At 42.5% G+C, this 23,190-nt stretch overlaps 1 protein-coding gene across 19 annotated transcripts in view; it reads right to left on the reverse strand.

Moving 5' to 3' along the window:
* The window catches only part of ZNF131 (zinc finger protein 131), a 109,360-nt gene that overhangs the window by 33,112 nt on the left and 53,058 nt on the right, over positions 1–23,190 (reverse strand). For 4 of the 19 annotated variants that reach the window (XM_078365533.1, XM_078365524.1, XM_078365530.1 and 1 more), the window contains exons 1-3: positions 16,027–16,229; positions 14,965–15,103; positions 13,824–13,925 (exon numbers count right to left, since the gene is read on the reverse strand). Coding sequence is in view for 14 of the 19 variants with exons in the window: in XM_078365524.1 (XP_078221650.1) it covers positions 13,824–13,925; positions 14,965–15,088 (226 nt within the window). In the remaining 5 variants the exon portion in view is untranslated. Of the gene's footprint in view, positions 1–13,823; positions 13,926–14,964; positions 16,230–16,558; positions 16,688–23,190 lie in introns of those variants that run through there. The other 15 variants (XM_054252265.2, XM_078365527.1, XM_078365522.1 and 12 more) reach the window with 6 other exon arrangements.

Below are 23,190 nucleotides of genomic sequence, written 5' to 3' on the forward strand. Positions count from 1 at the left end.
GATTCTATCACTCAAATATATGAATTGGCTATTATATGTCAGACATGCTACACTTCTTGCCAGGGAGATTACAGCTGTGCCAAGTCAGCTCCAAAATCTTCAATAGTTTTTTACAACTTAGCAAACAAAATTTAGTATCTCTCTGACTTTATTTCAAGGCCTTTCACATTATTTCCTATTTACCTTTCCAAATTTTCAACTGTTTCACATACACACTGTATACTATTTCTTAAACCCTGCACTTTCTAATAGCTGACTTGGCTTTATTAACACCCTCCTAGTTGAATGCTTAATCATTTTATCTCTGATTATACTCATCCTACCACCCCTTAAAGATCCAACTCTAATGGTACATGTTCAATAAAACCTTTTAACATTCAAGAACGTGAGATCTACCCTCTTAACACATTTTTAAGTGTACATTATTGTTGACTATAGGTACATTGTACAGATCGCTAGTTTACTCATCTTGCTCAGTTCAAACTTTATGCCCACACTGATTAGTAAATGTCCATTTCCTCCTCCCTCCCAGCCCCTAATAACCCCCTATTCCACTCTGACTTCCAATCTATTTTAGACAGCTCATATGAGTGGAAGTAATAATTTTAGATTCCTCATATAAATGGAAATATGCAGTGTATGTCTTTCTGTGACTGGCTTATTTCACATAACATAATGTCCTCAATGTTCATTCATGTTGCTGCATAGGCAACATATCCTTATTTTTAAAAGCTGAATCCCATTAGATACATATACTACATTTTATCCATTAATCTTTTGATGAATATTTAAGTTATTTCCTCTTGTGGCTACTGTAAATAGTGCTGCAATGAACATAGGAGTCCTAAAACTTCAAGATCCCGATTTCAGTTCTTTTGGATAAATGCCAGTAAGTAGGATTGCTGAATTGTATGGTGTTTTCTTTCAATTTTGTAGGGAACATTCATACTGTTTTTCATAATGGCTGCACCCATTCCCACCAACAATGTGCAAGGATTCCAATTTATTCATATCCTCACCAACACTAGTTGCCTTTTTTTTTTTTTCTTTTTTTGAGAGGAAGTCTCACTCTTGCCCAGGCTGGAGTGCAGTGCTGCAGTCTTGGCTTACTGCAACCTCAGTAGTAGCTGGGATTACAGGCGTGTGCCACAATACCCAGCTAATTTTTTTTTGATATTTTTAGTAGAGACAGGGTTTCACCATGTTGGTCAGGTTGGTCTTGAACTCATAACCTCATGATCCACCCACCTCAGCCTCCCAAAGCGCAAGGATTACAGGCGTGAGCGACTTTTTTTTTTTGACAGTCATCCTGAAAGGTGTGAAGTGATACCTCATAGGGTTCTGATTTGCATTTCGCTGATGACTAGTGACACTGAACATTTTTTTCAAAAATCTGTTGGCCATCTGTATGTTTTCTTTGGAGAAATGTCTATTCAAGTTCTTAGAACATTTTTAAAACATTTTTAATTTTTTCTACATCATTCGAACTGTAGAGTTGCCACTTTTTTTTTTTTTTTGACTTACCACATTTTTTAATTGGGTAGATTTTTTTTTTACTATCAGTTGTGGGAGTTTCTTACATATTTAGGGATTCATTCCTTATCAGTTATTTGGTTTTGCAAACATTTTCGCCTTAGATTTCCTTTCACTCAGTTTTTCCTTTGCTGTGTCTATGTTTTGTTGTTGGCTATGCTTTTGATGTCACATCCATGAAATCATTACTAAGAATGATGTCATGAAGCTTCCCCCTCATGTTTTCTTCCAGGAGATTTACATTTTTGGTCTTATGTCTAAGTCTCTAATTCATTTTGAGTTTCTTTGAATGGTAAAAGGGATCCAATTTCATCTTTTTGCATGTGCATATCTCATTCTTTCAACATCATTTGTTGCAGAGAATATTCCTTCCCTATTGTGCATTCTTGGCACCCTTGAAGATCAGTTGACCATATTATTTGCATGGCTTATTTGCAGGCTCTCCATTCTGCTCCATTGTTCTGGATGCCTGTCTTTATGCTAGTCCCATACTGTTTTGACTATTGTAGCTCTGTAAAATATTTTGGTATCAAGAAGTATGATGTTGCTGGATGCAGTGGCTCATGCCTATAATCCCAGCACCTTGGGAGGCCAAGACTGGTGGATCACCTGAGGTCAGGAATTCATGACCAGCCTGGTCGATATGGTGAAACTCAGTCTCTACTAAAAAGAAAAAAGAAAAAAAATTAGCTGGGGGTGGTGGTGTGCACCTGTAATCCCAGCTACTTGGGAGGCTGAAGCAAGAGAATCACATGAACCCAGGAAGCAGAGGCTACAGCAGACTACAATCACACCATTGCACTCCAGCCTGGGCAACAGAGCATGACTCCCTAAAAAGAAAAAAAAAGTATGGTGCCTCTAAACTTTGCTCTTTCTCAAGACTGATTTGTCTATTCCAGGACTATCTGTAGTTCCCTATGAATTTCTGAATTCCTTTTTCTGTTTTCATAAAAAATAAATAAATAAATAAAAATTCCATCAGGATTTTGAGGGACTGTATTGAATCTGTAGTCCACTTTCTGTAATACAGGTTGGATATCCCTCAGATGAAAAGCTTGAAATCACAACTGTTTTGGAGTTTAGAACATCTGCATTATACTTAACACTGTTTGAGCATTCCAAAGCTGAAAATCTTAAATCCAAAATGCTCTAACAAGCATTTCCTTTGAGTCAGGTTGATGCTCAGAAAGTTTCAAATTTTATAGCAGTTCAGGTTTTTTTCTTTTGAGATGAAGTCTCACTCTGTTGCCCAAGATGGAGAGTAGTGGTGCAATCTCAGCTCACTGCAACCTCCACCTCCCAGGTTCAAGCAATTCTCCTGCCTCAGCTTCCCAAGTAGCTGGGACTACAGGCACATGCCATCATCCCTGGCTTATTTTTTTGTATTTTTAGCAGAGAGAGGGTTTCACTACGTTGGCCGGGCTCGTCTTCAACTCCTAACCTTGTCATCTGCCCACCCTGGCCTCCCAAAGTGCTGGGATTACAGGCATGAGCCACCGTGCTTGGCCGGCAGTTCAGATTTTCAAATCCGAGATGCTCAATCTGTATAGACAATTTAACAATATTAAGTGTTCCAAATCCATGAAGATCTTTTGTGTCTTTAATTTTTTTTGAAATGGAGTCTTGCTGTTACCCAGGCTAGAGTGCAGTGGTGCATCTCTTCACTGCCACCTCACCCTCCTGGGTTCAAGCAATTCTCCTGCCTCAGCTTCCCAAGTAGTGGGGACTACAGGCACAGGCCACCATACCTGGCTAATTTTTAAATTTTGTTTAGTAAAGACAGGGTTTCACCATGTTGATCAGGCTGGTCTTGAACTCCTGACCTCAAGCAATCCCAAAGTATCCAGGCCCAATTTCTTTAATGTTTTATGATTATCATTACTGCATGTCTCTCACCTACGGTGAAAGGTTAAGCTTATTCCTAAGCATTTTATTCTTTTTGGTGTGGATATAAATGGGATTATTCTCCTAATTTCCTTTTCAGATAATTCATTATTAGTGTATAAAAATGCAACTGATGGCCAGGTGCTGTGGCTCACGCCTGCAACCACAACACTTTGGGAGGACGAGGTGAGTGGATCACCTGAGGTCAGAAGTTTGAGATCAGCCTGGCCAACATTTAGTAGAGACAGTGAAATCCTGTCTCTACTAAAAATACAAAAATTACCAAGGCATTGCGGTGGGTGCCTGTAATTCCAACTACTCTGGAGGCTGAGGCAGGAGACTCGCTTGAACCCAGGAGGCTGAGGTTGCACCACAGCTCTTAAAAAAAAAAAAGAGCAACTGACTTTTGTGTGCTGATTTTGAATACTCCATCTTTACTAAATTTATTCTAGTAATTTTTTTGTGGTGTCTTTAAAGTTTTCTATATATATGATGGTCATCTGCAAAAAAGAGACTGACTTCTTCCTTTCTGATTTGGATGACGTTTACTTTTCTTGTCTAATTGCTCTGTCAAGGATTTCCATCCAGTACTCTACTAAAGTGATGAGAGTAGGCATCCTTGTCTTGTTCCTTGATCTTAAGAGAAAGAAGTGTCACTTTTTCACTGCTGAGTATGTTAGCTATGGGCCTTTATTATGTTGAAATAATTTCCTTCTATTCCTAGTTTGTTCAGAGTTCTTACTGGGAAAGGGTATTAAATTTTGCCCAAGGCTTTTTCTTCATCTATTGAGATGCTCATAGCATTTTTCTCCGTTATTCGGTTAGTATGGTATATCACATGTATTAATTTTCATATGTTGAACTGTCCTTGCATCCTAAGGATGAATCTCCCTTAGTCACGGAATGTTATCCTTTTACCTTGCTGTTAGAATCAGTCTGCTAGTATTTCACTGAGGCTTTTTCATCTATATTCATCAAGGATTTTTTTTTTTTTTTTTTTGTGGCATCTGTCTTGCTTTGGTACTGGGGTAATGCTGGCCTACAAATGAATTTGGAAGTATTCCTTCCTCTGCAGTTTTTTGGAAGGCTATGATGATCGGCATTAATTTTTCTTTTAATATTTCATTGAATTAATCAATGAAGCCATTTAGTCCTACGCTTTGTTGGGAGGTTTCTGAAAACTGATACAAGTTCAATAGCAGTTGTAGGTCTGTCAACACCTTCTATTCCTTCATGAATTAACCCATCTATGCTTAGTGCTCCATTATTGGAGCCACATGCTAAGCATGTGGGAGTTATTTATACCCTACTGCTCAAAATCATCACCAAGGTCTGATTTTTCAAATTAAAAATATTACAACCTCAGGCACAAATGGGTTAACAATGAAACATTCTTTATACTTCTCCAAGCCTCAACTCTGTACCGGTTCTGATAATGATAGTTTATAGACATCTCCTGACTGTAAGCTACTTGAGGAAAACGATTTTTGATCTGTACACTCACATCACAGTACCTAACAGTGCTTCCTAAAATGCAGGAACACAAAGTAGTAATAAATGAACAAACACTAAAGTCACATTCTTTTTCGTTGTTGTTGTTAAGACGGAGTTTCGCTGTTACCCGGACTGGAGTGCAATGGCACGATCTCAGCTCACCGCAACCTCCGCCTCCTGGGTTCAAGCAATTCTCTTGCCTCAGCCTACTGAGTAGCTGGGACTACAGGCGCACGCCCCCCTAATTTTTGTATTTTTAGTAGAGACAGGGTTTCACCATGTTGACCAGGATGGTCTTGATCTCTTGACCTCATGATCCACCCGCCTTGGCCTCTCAAAGTGCTGGGATTATACGCTTGAGCCACCGCTCCTGGCCTTTTTTTTAAGACAGAGTCTCGCACTGTCACCAAGGCTCTGACCTTGGCTCACCACAACCTCTGCCTCCTGGGTTCAAGTGATTCTCTTATTCTCTTGTCTCAACCTCCCAAGTAGCTGGTATTACAGGTTCCCACCACCATGTCCAGTTAATTTTTTTCTATTTTTAGTAAAGATGGGGTTTCACTATGTTGGCCAGGCTGGTCTCAAACTCCTGACCTCATGATCCGTCTACCTCAGCTTCCCAAAGTGTTGGGATTACAGGCATGAGCTGTAGTGCCTGGCCTAAAGTCGCTTTCAAAATTATGCATTTATCATTGATACTTTTCTTTGCCAGTTTTGTGTTTAAAATTTAGTCCTAAAGTGATACGCTGTTTCAGAAAACAGTGAGAATACTGGTGGAATTTCATTTAAGTGTTCAAAAGCAGCATCCTCTATTTGTGTAAACAAAGGTTACTGGCCAGGCATAGTGGCTCATGCCTGTAATCCCAGCACTTTGAGTAGCAGGGGTGAGCAGATCACTTGAGGTCAGTTCAACACCAGCCTGGCCAATGCGGTAAAACATTGTCTCTATAAAAAAATATACAAAAAATTAGCCAGGTATGGTTGCATGTGCCTGTAATCCCAGCTACTAGAGAGGCTGAGGCAGGAGTCAGTTGAACCTGCGAGGTGGAGGTTGCAGTGAGCCAAGATCACGCCACTGCACTACAGCCTGGGCAACAAAAAGAGAGTCCATCACAAAAAAAAAAAAAAAAAAGGAAGGATGCCATTCAGGAAGTTAGAACTTTCATGTTTTACTCACAGCTCTTCCATGAACTCAGTGATTTGAAGCAATTCAGAACCTCTGAGCTTCAGCAAATTCATTTTCAAAACGTCTAAAAGTAATCTGAATATTGATAAACACCGTAAAATATAGTAAGACCAAGTTACACTCTATCAAATAAGCAAACAAAAGTAAATGGACTCGGCTGGGCATGGTGGCTCACACCTGTAATCCTGGCACTTTGGGGAGGTGGGCGGATCATGAGGCGGATCTCAGGAGATTGAGACTATCCTGGCCAACCTCATGAAACCCCGTCTCTACTAAAAATAGAAAAAAAATTTATCTGGGCGTGGTGGTGCAGACCTGTAGTCCCAGCTACTCAGGAGGCTGAGGCAGGAGAATTGCTTGGACCCAGGAGGCAGAGGTTGCAGCGAGCCAAGATCACGCCACTGTGCTATAGCCTGGGCGACAGTGTGAGACTCCATCACAAAAAGAAAAGTAACTGGATTCACTGAGGGCTAGTTTTGTTTGGTTCCCTTAGTAATTTTTTCCCCTTGTTGCTCTCATTTATCCTTTAGTATATGAGTAGCCCAAGGAAAACATAATTAGCTTTTGCTGCCTTTCCGAAGTTTTGGCTGCAAGTTTAAAAGCACAAGAAAAATTCTTTTTTTTTTTTGAGACAGCCTCACTTCATCTCCAGGCGCCAGGCTGGAGTACAGTGGTTCGATCTCGGCTCACTGCAACCTCCGCCTCCCAGGTTCAAGCAATTCTCTTGCCTCAGCCTCCCGAGTAGCTGGGACTACTGGTATATGCCACCATGCCCAGCTAATTTTTGTATTTTTAGTAGAGAAAGGGTTTCACCATGTCGGCCAAGATGGTCTCCATCTCTTGACCTCGTGATCCACCCGCCTCGGCCTCCCAAAGTTCTGGGATTACAGTCGTGAGCCACCACACCTGGCCAAGAAAAATCCTTTTTAAAACAATATGTAGGCCGGGAACGGTGGCTCACACCTGTAATCCCAGCACTTCAGGGGGCCGAGGTAGGCGGATCACAAGGTCAAGAGACTGAGATCATCCTGGTCAACATGGTGAAACCCTATCTCTACTAAAAATACAAAAATTAGCTGGGCATGGTGGCATACACCAGTAGTCCCAGCTACTCCGGAGGCTGAGGCAAGAGAATTGCTTGAACCTGGGAGGCGGAGGTTGCAGTGAGCCGAGATCGAACCACTGTACTCCAGCCTGGCGCCTGGAGATGAAGTGAGGCTGTCTCAAAAAAAAAAAAAAAAAAAAAAAGTAAATGTTTCCCAAAGTAGAATGAGATTTTGATTTTTAATCAAACACACATACATACCACTTACTACATATATAAAAGGCACAGCTCTAAATACTTTACAAGCATTAACTCACTTAATCCTCGTAACAACTCTATAAAGTGATAAAACCCAGATGGTTTGACTCCTAAGTCTATGACAAAGATTTTAAATAGCATACTAAAAGGATAAAAATTTTAAACTTTTCCTTTCATGCTCTCATTCACTATAGGTTCACGATCTCTTACTCATAATTCAAGTCCGTCCCAATTTTTTTTTTTTGAGATGGAGTCTTGCTCTGTTGCCCAGGCTTGAGTGAAATGGTGCAACGTCAGCTCACTGAAACCTCTGCCTCCCAGGTTCAAGCGATTCTCCTGCCTCACCCTCCTAAGTACCTAGGATTATAGGTGTATACCACCACACCCAACTAATTTTTGAATTTTTAGTAGAGATGTGATTTCACCATGTTGGTCAGCCTGGTTTCGAACTGCTGATCTCATCATAAGCCTGTCTCGGCCTCCTAAAGTGCTGGGATTACAGGCATGAGCCACTGTGCCCAGCCAATTTTTTTTTTTTTAACAGACACACATACACCTACCCCTCCATGTTATTCTCTGGTGGTAGGATGGGTGAATTACTGCTTATTCTTCCCATTTATATCTTGAGTTTTATTAATATTTTTACCAGAAAGGCTTTGCTGAACTCTGAGGGAACCATATGCTAAGAACGTAAACTAATTTATAGCTAGAAAAATCCTAACACCACCAAGATTTTCAAATATATTAGAACTGCATTATCATTCCTCTGATTTCCTACTCAAGTCCAAATACCTATTGACAATCTCGAGGGGAACCTTCCACTTGGAGAAAACTCCATATGCCATGTACTGTCAACACAGCATCACTGCATCCCAGCCTGGGCGATGGAGCGAGACTCCATCTCAAAAATAAAAGTAATAATAAAAAATAAAAATACAAAAACTAGCTGGGCTTTGTGGCATGTGCCTGTAGTCAGAAGGCTGAGGTCAGAGGACTACTTGAACTCAGGAGGACAAGATTGCAATGAGCCATGATGGTACCACTGCACTCCAGCCTGGGTGACAGAGCAAGACCCTGTCTCCAAAAAAAAAAAGTACTGATATCTGATCTTTGGAATCAAAACCAAGATAAATATCTAGGTTTTTCTTTTAATTATTATAAGCACCCTAGGTGTTTCTTATATGACCAGCCCAACACTGTCCTAGGAACAAAACAGTGACCTAATCAGCTAACATGAACCAAACTGGTAACACTTGCTCCAGGAAGTGAAGTGATGGTAGATTTAATTATAATCTATCAATACTAGTTCGGTAACAGAAATTTCATCAATCCCTTATTCCTTTCATAACAGAAGTGTGTAGAATACAATTTTTCTAAATTTATCTAAGGAAAATGTTAAAGTAAACAACTTAATCTGAGTCTTCTCCCTGACGGCAAAGAAGTAAAAGGGGGCAGCTTTCTGGCATTCCTCTATACTTAGGGAATCTCTGCAACTAGTCGAAAACTCATACTCAAAAAGATGTACAAACATGTACAAGGATGTTTTGTCCTTGATAGTAGGGACTAAAATTTCTAGACACCATGGTAGAATTGCTGTTACAGAGAAACTAAGTGCTATGGATCTGTGGTTTCAGGTGAAATAGAAAAAGAATGAATTTAGAAAACTGGAGGTTCAGGTTAGAAGGCTATGTGTTCTGAACAAGGGAATGAACATCTTTTGATGATTTTATGTTGTATGAATCCAAGCCACAAAGCTGAGCTGGGATGCATTAGCTTCAATAGCAATAAATCTGATTTGAAGTCAAAGTTGGTTCTAATCAAAGGTAACTTACTCTAACCAAGAACACAGAAAACAAGGAAGGTGAGCTCATCTTGCACCTAATGAGTTTATACTCATTGAGAATATTACAATCTAAATTTCTTTTATATACCTGTCACCTGCTTTTACACAATCCTCTAAGACAGTGGTCCTCAACACTGCACATAAGAATCATGCTAGGGCAGGGCTGCTCAAATTTTACTGTACATAGGCATCATCTGGGGATCTTGTTCCAATTCAGCAAGTCTGGAGTGGAACCTGAGTCTACATTTCTAACAAGTTTAAAAATGAACCCCATGTATAACTAGTCCTCATATAACAACCTGCACAACAAGAACCTATAGAACTTTCAGGAGTTGCCTGAATCCCACTCCTGAAAGACATAATTATCTGGAGATAAAACCTGGGCATTTATATTTATAAAAAGCTTCCCTGGTGTTTCTAATGCCCATTTAATGTGCCATGCTACAAGTCATTATTTATATTTTACAAGTGGGGGAGGGGGTCCCAGTTTTAGCTAAGATGGAAAAAGCACACTCCACCCTATCTTGTCTATTGATTACAACTAAAAATACATAAAGCAAATATTCAAGGACTTTGAAAAGCAAGTTGAAGCAAGCAGACAGGAGAGAGAAAGCAAAACTCAAACAGTAGTGAGTTTCTTGGTTTTTTTCTCCTACATGTGTCAGCTTAGACTTGAGGACAGCCTAAATCTCATTAACTGTGCAGTGAGTGGAGACAGAGAAAAGTTCCAAGAGAAACTCATTCTGGCTAAAGAACCAGAAAAGACAATGAATATGGGAGGGATAGTGGAGAGGGGTGAATATCTGGTAATTTTTCTTCTCTCTCAATTCTGCCAGAAGGCAAGCCCCAATTCTGAGGCTGCACACCTGTGGCTGTCTCCTAAACTCTAAAAGAAAGCTCTTTCAGCTGAGCATCGTGGCTCATGCCTGTATTCCCAGCACTTTGGGAGGCTAAGGCAGGCGGATCATGAGGTCAGGAGTTTTGAGACCACCTTGATCAACATGGTGAAACCCCATCTCTACTAAAAATACAAAATTTAGCCAGGTGCGGTGGGCATGGTGGTGCATGCCTATAATCCTAGCTACTTGGGAGGCTGAGGCAGAAGAATTGCTTGAACTCAGAACTCAGGAGGCAGAGGTTGCAGTGAGCTGATATCTCACCACTGCACTCCAGCCTCAGCAACAGAGCAAGGTTCCGCCAAAAAAAAAAAAAAAAGTCTTCTGACAACAGAACTAGGAAAAAGATAATTATCTGAAGAGTATGGAGGAGGAATTCATTTTATTTTTTTCCTTTCACTTTTCTCTCTCTCCACATTTTGTTTGGGAAACAAACCCCTCTGCAGAAAATGTATGAAAGCACAGAGAAGCTAAAATCCCAGTTTTCTCGCCAAAGAACCATGAAAAGAAACTCTGGGGACCATCTATACAAAGGAAATCATGGAGAGGAGAAAAGTCCTCTAAATTTGTGTATACAATCTCAAGTTCACCACCAAGATGCCCATGTGAGGAACTGACCCAAGGCAGCAGAGCAAATGCTTTGAGAACTGCACAACAACATGGATGGCACATCTAGAATATTAACAGCAATAGGAAGGTTTTGAAAACCAAGTTCAAATTGGACCCACAGCTCACAGAGGCAGTCTGAACCTAACCAGGTTGACTCCCCACTAAAACGAAACCAAAAAGATTTTGCAGGATTTTAACAGCACCCAGTCTTGTAACAAAATATTCAAATGTCCATGATATATTCCAAACTTACAAAGGTAATATGTAATTCCAAATTACATATTTTTACAAATGAAAAACAAAGAAGCTAAGACGTCTAACGTCACACAAGGGCTAAAACTGTTTCCTGCCGGGGGCGGTGGCTCAAGCCTGTAATCCCAGCACTTTGGGAGGCCAAGGCGGGTGGATCATGAGGTCAAGAGATCGAGACCATCCTGGTCAACATGGTGAAACCCCGTCTCTACTAAAAATACAAAAAGTCAGCTGGGCATGGTGGCGCGTGCCTGTAATCCCAGCTACTCAGGAGGCCGAGGCAGGAGAATTGCCTGAACCCAGGAGGCGGAGGTTGCCGTGAGCCGAGATCACGCCATTGCACTCCAGCCTGGGTAACAAGAGCGAAACTCCGTCTCACAAAAAACCAAAACAACAACAACAAAAAACTGTTTCCTAACTATATACCCAGGGCTTTCTCCACAGCCAGGTGATCTTGCTAGACAGCACAGTAATCCCAAAGTTAAGGGCTTAAGATACTGAGCCAAATTAATTATTTAAACCTGAATCTGACCAAATGACAGAAATAAAAAGAGTGTTTATCTGTTTTGCTTTCTGATCTATCTAGAGTTCAAATATGAAGACGTGTGTGTGCCACAGAACATAACAGGTCAGAGGTACAAGAGAAAATCTCAAGGTGATTAGTCTTCGGAAGATGAGACTGCTTCTCCAGGCAGTGTGCTCACTTTACCAGCAAAAAATATTCCAGCTTAGGGCACTTATTTTTTAAGACTTAAAGATTCTGCTCAAACTCAAACTCCTTTTTGAAATCTTTCCTCTCTAAGGAAGACCATGTTCCCTCCACAGTGATAGCATTTCATAGTAATAGTCTTTGTAATACTTTCTGCACTGCTTCTTTGCCTGTTGCTCACCTGCTATGAAATTTTCGAGTTGTTTAAGGGACATCTTATTCATTAATTCATCTCCTGGGTCTAGCATAGTACATAATAGGTACTCAGTATGATAAACTGTCCTTTTTTTTGAGACAGGGCCTTGCTCTGTCACCCAGGCTGGAGCGCAGTGGCACAATCATGGCTCACTGCAGCTTCGACCTCCTGGGCCAAAGCAATCCTCCCACTTCAGCCTCCCGAATAGCTGGGACCACAGGCATGTGCCACTACATTCAGCTAAATTTTTTACATTTTTGTAGAGAAGGGAACTCCCTAATGTTTCCTAGGCCGGGCCCCTGTTTATTAAGCTTTGACAATGCACCAAATACTATGTCAGGCATTCTGCATGTTATTGGAATTAGTCTTTATAAGCCTATGAATCTTCCTTTCAGATGAGAAAAGTATGCAATTGAGGTAAAGTAACCGGCCTGGGGTCACATATTAATAAGCCTCAGGCTTATTAAATGAATTCATGGAGGTTTGCTTTGCAGTAGAAACCAGTATCATCTGGGGAGTTTGATTCTCACTTTTGTAAGTTTTGTGGATTTCCATTATTCCACCTCTGTCCTAATCATAGATATCAAAAGATAATCTAGCTGTGGATATATCAGCTAAAATGCTAAACCAAAATTAAAGAATATTCTTAATTCTTTTGTTTTATTTACTCCCCTAGGCATCAAAGGGAAAAAAAACGTTTCTAGGCAACCCATTCAGGACAAAGAATATGTTCACAATGAAACAGATACAGGTTAATGCCCTTTTTGGCCTTAGCCCACCTGCATCCAGGTAAAAAAAAAAAAAAAAAAAAGAACAGATATAAAACCAAAACTGAAGAACCCTGAAAGAAGCTAAAATTCTGTAATTACGTAGGCAAATGGATTTATTTCCTACTGTTTCGGATTTTGATGGTGGTAGGGAAGGAGTTACTGCAGTAGCAGAAGACAAAAGCATGGTAATTAATAGCACAAACTTAATTCCTTGCTAGCTGGGCAACTCTGGGCAAGTAACCTTTTAGAGCCTGTTTTCCTGATGGGTAAATTATTAGAAATAATACCACTTCTTTTTTTGGTTTTTTTCTTTTCTTTTCTTTTTTTAAAGAAGAAGAAGAAACACAGTCTGTGTTGCCCCAGGCTGGCCTTGAACTCCTGGGCTCAAGCAATCCTCCTGCCTCAGCCTCCCAAGTAGCTGGGACAACAAGCACAAGCCATTGTGCCCAGCATCAAAGGATTGCTGTGAGCCTTAGATAAGACACAAACTACATATCACAATGCCAAGCAGTTGGCAGGTTGTTATTAGAAAAATGTCTAGCAAGTACAAAAATCACTTTGTTTCAAGGTAACAGGTATTGATCCATCCCATTCAATAACCAGTAGAATTTCCTCTGAACACTACTTCAGTTCATCTTTCCTAGCTTTCTCCCTATTTATTACAGCAGCCCACTTCACACTGTGCATGTCACCTGTACCTCTGCTAGTACAACACTACTGCTGTAAGAGCAGAGTAAAGCGTTCTACTAGTAACCTGCAGCATCTCCACCAGTCTAAAATATAAGCCCACTGAACAAAGATGGTAATTCACTTTTAATACGTGTTTTTAAAAGACAATGACCACCAGCTTCCACAATGGAAAAGACCAACGTCTACCATCTTAAGTTTTTCCTAGAAGATCATTCAACCAAGCACTTTACTGAAACAAAGAATTCTCAGGTATCCAAAGAACAATTTATCTACTTACCTATAGGAACTATTGATGCTTATTTCCTATGGTGTCTTGATAAACGGACTAAAACTGCTTCACCAACTGTTTGCTATACACAAGTATTTAAATTCCAGTATTGTATTTAAAACAAATATGTAAATAAAATGACTTGAGTTATTAAATAAATAAAAAATAAAAAAATAAAACAAGCATTTACCTTCTATCTCCACCAAAGGTTCTTGGGTAAACTCCTGAAAGAATTTGTAGAAAAACTTACTGCAAGCAGCCAAAACAGCCTTGTGAGCTTTAAAATGGTGTCCTAGATAAAAATTAAAAAAAAAAGAAAATCATACACAAGCACAAAAATTAAATGTATAACTATAAAAGAGATTTTAAAATCATAAAAAGCAAAATAGGCCTTTCTTGATAATTACATAACTATAAAATTATTGAACTAAATGCAGAATATTCTTGGCAGCTATCTTGGCAAATTTTAATCTCAAATATTAAGCTAAATCTTCACTTCAAACACCTTAAGTTAGTTTTATAAAGGCTAATTTACAACACTAAATAAGGAGCCTCTTACCACTTTGTTATTTCGAATTAGTGAGAAGCATATTCAATTCAGTTGAAACAGCTAAATAAAAGGACAACCCAAAAGGTCACATATCATTTGGAAAGAGAGAAAAAGCCATAAGCACAAAGCTGGATATGTCTGCTATGAAAAACATTTTAATATGCCTAATATTTGAAAGCTCAATCTATGGTAGACCGATAATTTTAAAAGCAGCTTATCTTAAGAAACCTATTTTCACTAAACAGAAAAGATATCCAAGCTAGATTTGCTTCTATTACAGTGGCAACTCCTAAGACTGTAAAGACCCATTTTATTTTGGAGATTCTCCAAGGGGGTATGAGTGCTGCAAAGGAATCTCTCACATTCTCCCTCCAAGACCATTTGGGAAACCAGAAAAGAATCAACTTCCCAAATGCCTCCTGTGAGGGACTTCTCAAAGCAGCTTACCAACAAGAGGCTATCAACCAAACATTTTGAGACGTCCTATCCCCAACGCCATCATATTGCACTCAAGTGCAAAGAGAAAACTTCAACAGGATGCAAGAAGTTAAAATGAGAGGAACACCAGACTACGTGGAAAGCGTGACTGGCCAACCAGCCTTCTGCAGCACGCTCTGTGTGAGTGGACACTGACAAGTGCAATCTGGTCCCAGTGTACACACTCTGAAGACTTTGGTAGGGAGACCATACAGGATGGGTTTAAAGAAAAAAAGGCGGGTGTCCGCAGGACAGAGAAAAACTAAAGCCAAAAATTCGTTCTTCTGCCCACTTCCCTACCCACCGTCGACAATCAGGGTGATGTCAGTAAACCGGTCCTGCTCTCGCTGTTCATTCAATCGGTCGAGGATCATTTTATGATGTTCAGGGAACTCCTGAAGGCATTCCATCGTCTCTTCAGCCTCCATGGCCGTCGGGTTGCTCTACAAAAGAAGAGCATGATAATGTACACCCATGAGCTCGGGTTGAGGAACAAAACCCCTAAAGCATAAAACAACAACAACAAAAAAACCCAGCAACGTGAAAAGAAGGGGGGAGGGTGAGGCAAGAGGAGAGGAAGGCGAGGGAAGAAAGAAAGGCGAGCCGAGAGGCGCCCAGCGTTGGGGGCCGGAGCCGCGGCCGCGGGACTCCGAGCCTGACCTAATTGGAGTCGGGAGACGCGAGCTGGAGCGGGGTGGGCACAGCGCCGGAGGCTCAGAGCGCCGGGGCGCGCAAGTCCGACAAGGGAGGGGACTCGACAGCCGCGAAGGCCCTCTAACGGCCCGCCCAGCGCTTCTGCCCAGCCCGGGCTCCCGCCGCCCCGGGACCCGGTCCGGCCCGCGGCCCACAACGACTCTCGGGTCGCCTCTCCCTCCCCCGCCCTCCCTCTTCTCCCCCGCCCCGACCGGGCCGGCACTCACTGAGAGAAGGAGGGGCGGCCCAGGCTTGCGCATCACTTACGTCGACGTACGGCGTCACCGCGTCGGGCTCCGGCTGACGCCAACGGCTTCCGGGCGCCGACCAGCGGGGGAACGGGCCACGCCCCTACCCACACCCCTCAGTGGATGGGCGGGCCCGAGCGCGGGGATTTGGCGCTCACTAAGGGCGAGGACTTGCGTTCAGAAAGGAAACCGGGCTGCGGGGTACTTGGGCTCGTTTGGGGACTGGCTGTGCCAGAAGCTGGGAACCTAAGTCGCCGCCATTCCACCTCTCACCGCCCCGCAGCTTGACTCCCGGTGCCGACACTTTCCGACTTGAACCTAGAATGAACTCGCCAAACGTCCTCCCAGCCCAGCTGCTGCGCGGCCCCTCCCGCCCCGTCGTTCCCCGCCCCCTTCCTTCCGAGACCTAGGTCCGTCCGCCTTACCTAGCTCGTGATCCGCCCTTTTTCCTCTCTGTGCCTCCGAGCTTCTGGTTCAGTGCTTTTCCCTCCCTGGGCATAATGCGCCCCACACTTTTCCCGACCCCTGACCCATGGCTCGCCCTCCATTTTCCCCGCAAGAGCCGCGACTCTCCCTCTGCTCGGGCCCAGCTGGCGCACGTGTACTAGGTTGGACAGCGGCACCGACAACGGTAGCGACGGGCGCGAGCACGTTCGGGTCGCCGGTGATCTTCCTCCGCGAAGCGCGCCCTCCCGGCTCCTGGCCGCAGCACGTGTTCGCTGGGCTTAGCACCTGGAGCTGCTCAGAATTATTTACACCGGGTGCCCCGACTGCAGGTCCCGACTCCTTTAAAGAGTCTAGTCAGGCCGCGGTGTCTCACGCCTGTAATCTCAGCACTTTGGGAGCCCGAGGCGGGCGGATCACTTGAGGTCAGCAGTTCGAAACCAGCCTGGCCATCATGGCGAAACACCGTCTCTACTAAAAATACAAAAATCCGCCGGGCGCGGTGGTGGGTACCTGTAATCCCAGCTACTAGGGAGGCTGAGGCAGGAGAATCGCTTGAATCCGGGAGGCGAACGTTGTAGTGAGCCGAGATCGCGCCCTTGCGCTCCAGCCTGGGCGACAGAGCCAGCCTCTGTCCCCCACCTTAAAAAAAAAAAAAAAAAAAAAGAGTCCAGAGTCCAGCACAGTCGGCTGCATGTAACTGTTTCCTTCATTCCTCCAAAGAAATATATGTATTAGTATTGATACATTTTGAGGATAATCCTATACTTGAGATTTACTTATTCTTTTCCCTCAAAGAATTTGAGAATTGGGATTAGGGAGGGACTCAAATAGCTATATGCAAGGGTGAATGTAATCATCATTTCAACAGACATGTATTGAGAGTCCTAGCACTGAGAAATCCAGCTACGAACAAGGTATATGTGGCTTCTGCCTTTCTGAATCTTAAGTCTAGTAGAGTCCATAGATATTTTGAACAGTAATTGCCTAAATGCTTACTGGTGAGTTTTGCAACACGTGAAGAACGAAGTAACTGGGTGTCAAGGAAAGCCAATGACCTATAAAAAGAGATGTGGGCCAGCGCGGTGGCTCACGCTTGTAATCCCAGCGCTTTGGGAGGCCGAGTTGGGGAGGAGGGGTTGAGCCCAGGAGTTGGATTTTTTTTTTTAAGTGATGTGACGTCTTAGTGGTCCCAGTCAAAAAGGTAGAGCACATGCGAAGGCGCCAAGATTATAGCATTCAGGAAACTGAAAGAATGTTGCTTGATAGACGCACAAGGGTGCCTTTTAAACTGTTCAAAATGTTAGATTTTCTTTTTGCAAGGGGAAGCCTTAACGCATGGTGATAGCCTAATATTTACTTTTTAAAGACATAATTTTAGCCCCAATATGGAGCACAGACAAGCTGCTAGGAGTAGGGACCAATTCAGAGACTGTTAGTAATGTAGATGAAACCATGGCGGAAAATGGAATTAGAGGTGAGGACAGAATCTAGACATAGGCCAAGTGCAGCGGCTCAGGCCTGTAATTCCAGCACTTTTGGGAGGCCCAGTGGGGGAGGATTGCTCCAGCCCAGGCGTTCAAGACCAGCTTGGGTGACATGGTGAAACCTCATCTCTACAAAATACAAAAAAATTAGTGATGTTGTGCACCTGTAGTCCCAGCTACTTGGAAGACTGGGATGGGAGGATAGCTTGAGCTCAGGAAGACTGAGGCTGCAGTGAGCTGAGATGGTGCCACAGCACTCCAGTCTGGACAACAGAGTGAGACCCTGTCTCAAAAAAAAAACCTAGAGATAGAACCAACATTGGCTGTAAAGCATGCCATAGATGCAAATATTGTTGGATATATTGGTAAAAAGGGAGAAGGAATAGTCAAAGATGGCTCCTGAATTTCTGGCTTGGGCCAGTAGATTATTGGCACCATCTACAAAAATAGGAAATAGAACTGGAGGAGCTGGATGGGGAGAGAGGATGGAATGAGAGGGATTATTATAAGGAGATGATGTCAGAGGCACTTGGATATATGGGCCTGTATATAGTTTAGGGAAGAAGATTAACTGTAGAGATAGAGATTTGCAAGTTTACAGCATAAAATGAATATTGAAGTGATGAGAATAGATGGGATTGTTTGAAGAGAATCTGCAGGGGTGATAGGCTGACAGCTTGTAGATTTAATTAGTGTTTTAAAATATTATCATCAACCAGGTGTGTGGTGGCTCACACTTGTAATCCCAACAATTTTGGAGGCTGAGGTAAGCGGATCACGTGGTCAGGAGTTCAAGACCAGCTTGACAGACATGGTGAAACCCTGTCTCTACTAAAAATACAAAAATTATCTGGGCATGGTGATGCGTGCCTGTAATCGCAGCTACTTGGGAGGCTGAGGCAGGAGAATTGCTTGAACCCACAAGGCGGAGGTTGCAGTGAGCCAAGATCACGCCACTGCACTCCAGCCTAGGTGACAGAGTGAGACTCTGTCTCAAAAAATAAAAAATAAAAAATATATATATAATCATTGTTATTCACACAGCTTTTTTTTTTTTTTTTTTTTTTTTTGAGACAGAGTCTTGCTTTGTTGCCCAGGCTGGAGTGCAGTGCCACAATTTTGGCTCACTACTGCAACTTCCACCTCCTAAGTTCAAGCAATTCTCCTGCCTCAGCCTCCTGAGTAGCTGGGATTACAGGTGCCCACCTCCACACCTAGCTAATTTTTTCTATTTTTAGTAGAGACAGGATTCCCCCATGTTGGCTAGGCTGGTTTTGAACTCCTAGCCTCAAATGATCCACCCGCCTCAGCCTCCTAAAGTGCTGGGATTACAGGCATGAGCCACCGAGCCCAGCCACAGTATTTTTTAATATGAAGAAATTGTACATAAAAATAGACTTTTTGGAAATTCCAGTATCAGGGCCATTTTTCTTGTACAGCAATTGAATTTGACCAAATGGAGAATGCATTTCTTTTTAATTTAATTTAATTTTTTCCTTTTCTTTTCCCCTGTGGTATTTCAGGATGGAGAACCCTTTTCTACATAAGATTTGAGCTGTCTGGTTTACTACAGTCGCCACCAGTTTCTAATGTTTTAGACTCAGCTATCATTCATTTTTGCTATTTGCTTAGTCGTAAGGCATTTCAGTTTGGTACTCCTAGTCTATAGGGTCAGAATGGAAGAGAGTGTATGTCTTTTTACTTAAAAAGTATCAACATTTGTGGATTGAGTAAGAAAGGAAGGACCTGAAAGGATTGAGTATTGCAACTGAAGAAAGATGGAAAACTGGAAGAGTATGACATCAGTAAGGCCTCAAGAGGAGAGTGTTTGAAAAGAGAGTGTGTGGGCTGGGCACAGCGGCTCATACGTGTAATGCCAGCACTTTGGGAGGCTGAGGCTGCAGATCACCTTAGGTCAGGAGTTCGAGACCAGCCTGACCAACATGGAGAAACCCCCATCTCTATTAAAAATACAAAATTAGCTGGGCGTGGTGGCAGGTGCCTGTAATCCCAGTTATTCTGGAGGCTGAGGCAGGGGAATCTCTTCAACCCGAGAGGTGGAGGTTGCAGTGAGCTGAGATGGCTCCATTGCACTTCAGCCTGGGACAAGAGCAGAACTCTGTCTCAAACAAAAAAAAGAGAGGGTGTGATTAGCAGTGCCAAATGCTGCCAAGCGGTCAAGCTAAAAAAAGATTGGAAATGGTCTGGTATATTTAGCATCATGTATGTCTTTGGCAGAAGACCTTAGCAAGAAAAGGTTTAATGGAGTTCTGAGGGGAAGAAAAGGGAGGTAAGAAGTCTATATTCAGGTAGGTTAAGGAATAGCTAGGAAAAGAAATTGGGACAACAATTTTAGAACTCTCATTTAAAAATGAGAGAAGAGATGAAGGGAGTACCTGTAGAGTCTAGCCAGTTTTACTATTTTTGTGTTTGGATGGGAGAGACTTAGGCTATTTAAATGATGAGGGGGAAGGATTCAGTGGAGGAAGAAGATAAAAGTACAAGAGGAAAAGGAGCTAATTGTACAAAACAGGGATTAATGGATTGATAGTTCTTGGGAGTGTAGATTTGCTTTCAAGAAGTTAAGGAAATTTCTCTCAAACTGAAGACCTCTGTTTTCTTCCTGAAAGAGGTGACAAGGTCAGCTACTAATAAGTCAAGAATAGGAGAGAAAAAGTGTATGTTTTGGGGATGGAGAAGTTTGAGATTGGAAGATGTATTCATTATTGAAGGCAGTATAACCATCAGAAATCCTACTGGCTTAAAACAGTATTATTATTTAATAGTTTTTGTGGGTCAGAAATCTAAGTATTACATAGCTGAGCTTTCTGGGTCACTCACTAGGCTCCAATCGAGTCATCAGCTAAGGTGGCTTTAATCTCAAGGCTCCACTGGGGAAGGATCTGCTTCCAAGGTCTCTCAAGTGGTTCTTGACAGAATTCAGTTCCTCCCCGGCTTTCAGACTGAAGACTTCAGTTCTCCACTGAAGTCTGTTCATGAAGTCTCCACAAGGCCTCTGTTCATGCCAGGTTCTCCATAGGACATGGCAGCTAGATTCCATCAGAGTGAGAGGGCAAAAACGGGTGAGCAAGACAGAAACCAAAGTCTTCTTGTATTCCAATCTCAGAAGTGACATTCCATCACTTTTGCTGTATTCTGTATTTTAAAAGCAAGCCACCAGGGCCATCCTACACTCAAAGGAGAGTAATGACACAAAGGCACAAATAGCAGAAGGCAAGATCATTGGGAACAGTCATAGATGCTGCCTACCACAGTACAGAATGGAAGGGATTTGAAATGGACCCTGGACACAGTAATATCACAGTTGCATCAACAGGAAGCACGGTAAGAACAGCATGCTGGGCCGGGCATAGTGGCTCACGCCTGTAATCCAAGTACTTTGGAGGCCAAGTCAGGCGGATCACCTGAGGTCAAGAGTTCAAGACCAGCCTGACCAACATGGTGAAACCCCGTCTTAAAAAAAAACAGCATGCAGTAGGAGTTGGTGGCCAGGAATTTATATGATAGCAGTTTGCCAGACATGATTTCCACTAGTAGCATTTGCAGTCAGGTACATATGGTAAGTGACTTAGAATGAGTTAGTGTTAAAACATAGTTCCCTTTGGTGCAGATGTTGTGCCAGTTAATAATAAGCTTTATAGATTTTCTGTGGAATCAAAATAGATTATTCAAACTTAGTAAGAACTGATAGATAGTTCTGGCTACCCTAGTGGTATCCCTTTATATGTTTCAAGGCAACATTAGGAAGGAAATAATAGAGTGGCTAAAGGTTGGTTTGACAGCCTGAGTTGAAATCTTGTTTCAGCTTAATAGCTGGGTGATTTCAGGCAAGTAGTTTAACTTCATTAAGCTTCCATTTCCTCACCTTTGAAACAGTGTTGTGGGAAGCAAATGAGGTAACATACGGGAAGCACTTGGGTTAGTAGCTGGTATAAATTAGCTTTCAGCAGTCATCTTATATTCCAGCATAACATTTACATTCTACCTGTTGAACTGGGGGGGGAAAAAAAGGTAGCCATTCGCGGTAGCTCACGCCTGTAATCTCAGCACTTTAGGAGGCTGAGGCAGGTGAATCACTAGGTCAGGAGTTGGAGACCATCATGACCAGGTGAACCCCATCTCTACTAAAAAATACAAAAATTAGCCAGGCACGGTGGCATGCGCCTGTAATGCCAGCTACTCAGGAGGCTGAGGTGGAGGCTGCAGTAAGCTGAGATCCCGCCATTGCACTCCAGCCTGGGTGACAGAGCGAGATTCTGTCTCAAAGTTAAAAAAAGCATTTATGGAATAAATGAGCTTCTCTTTGTGTTTGCCCAAAGGAACTAAAAATTCAGTGCATCCCCAATGAGCCCTCAGATCAGCACGATGAAAAAAGGATCAGGACAGGTCCAAACTTTTTTGAAGAGCACATGATATTTTTACATATGCCACAAATAAGAAACTGACAAAATTGTCAGGGCTATTTCCTTTTCTTTTTCAGGCAACCTGCTGGACTCAGGAAGGTAGCATGCACTTAAGGAAAGTTACTTTGTTGTTTACCAGCTGGTGAATATTAGCCTTTACTTATGTAATAGTTAAACTCTGATACTGGCTTGGAAACTCTTAATTTGGAGGGTATTACATCATTACTATGGTGCTGGGAAAGAAGGCAGGACAGGGGCCAGACAGCAAAAATCACAGAAGTTACTGTGTAGAGTATGGAATTGCACACCAGGCCAGAAGTTTTCTTTTCAGCAATGTTGTCTGCGATGGCAGCTAAATCCTTGTCCATCTTTGGCTCTTGTCCCATCATGGCATAATAATATGAAATGCAATAACAACCAGGTGTGGAAATGGTTTCTACTCTCCTAAATTGGAGACCTCCAGGCTGTTACTGTCAAAGGGTCCACTAAAATCCAAGTGCTGCTGCCCTTATTTTATTTTTATTGCAAACATGGAACTCATTGGATCCTGCTCCTTGGTCTTTTTGTGAATCAGCTTCTTTTCCTCTACCACTTAGCACTGGAGTGCCCCAGTTCATCCCTTTTTTTTTTCTGAGATGGTGTCTTGCTCTGTCACCCAGGCTGGAGTACAGCCTATCTCAGCTCACTGCAACCTCCGCCTCCAGGGTTCAAGGATTCACCTGTCTCAGCCTCCTGAATAGCTGGGATTACAGGTGCCCACCACCACACCCAGCTAATTTTTTTTTCATATTTTTAGTAGAGACGGGGTTTTACCATCTTGGCCAGGCTGGTCTTAAACTCCTGACCTCGTGATCCACCCACCTCAGCCTCCCAAAGTGCTGGGATTACAGACATGAGCCACCTTGCCTGGCCAGTTCATCACTTGTAATGCCATTCTATTTGGAATTAAATCTGTTATGTTAACATTTGTTTTCTATTTGTCTTACTGTTCTGTTACTTTTCTCTCCTTTCTTGCCTTCTTTTGGATTTTTTAAAATTTTTTATTTTTTAAAAAACGGGGTTTCACCATGTTGGTCAGGCTGGTCTTGAACTCCCGACCTCAGGCGATTCGCCCGCCTTGGCTTCCAAACTTCTTTTGGATTTTTAAAAATCATTCCAGTTTCACCGGGTGTGGTGGCTCACGCCTGTAATCCCAGCACTTTGGGAGGCTAAGGCAGGTGGATCACGAGGTCAA

Source organism: Callithrix jacchus, chromosome 2 (assembly GCF_049354715.1).
Source record: "Callithrix jacchus isolate 240 chromosome 2, calJac240_pri, whole genome shotgun sequence".
NCBI classification, from domain to species: domain Eukaryota; kingdom Metazoa; phylum Chordata; class Mammalia; order Primates; family Cebidae; genus Callithrix; species Callithrix jacchus.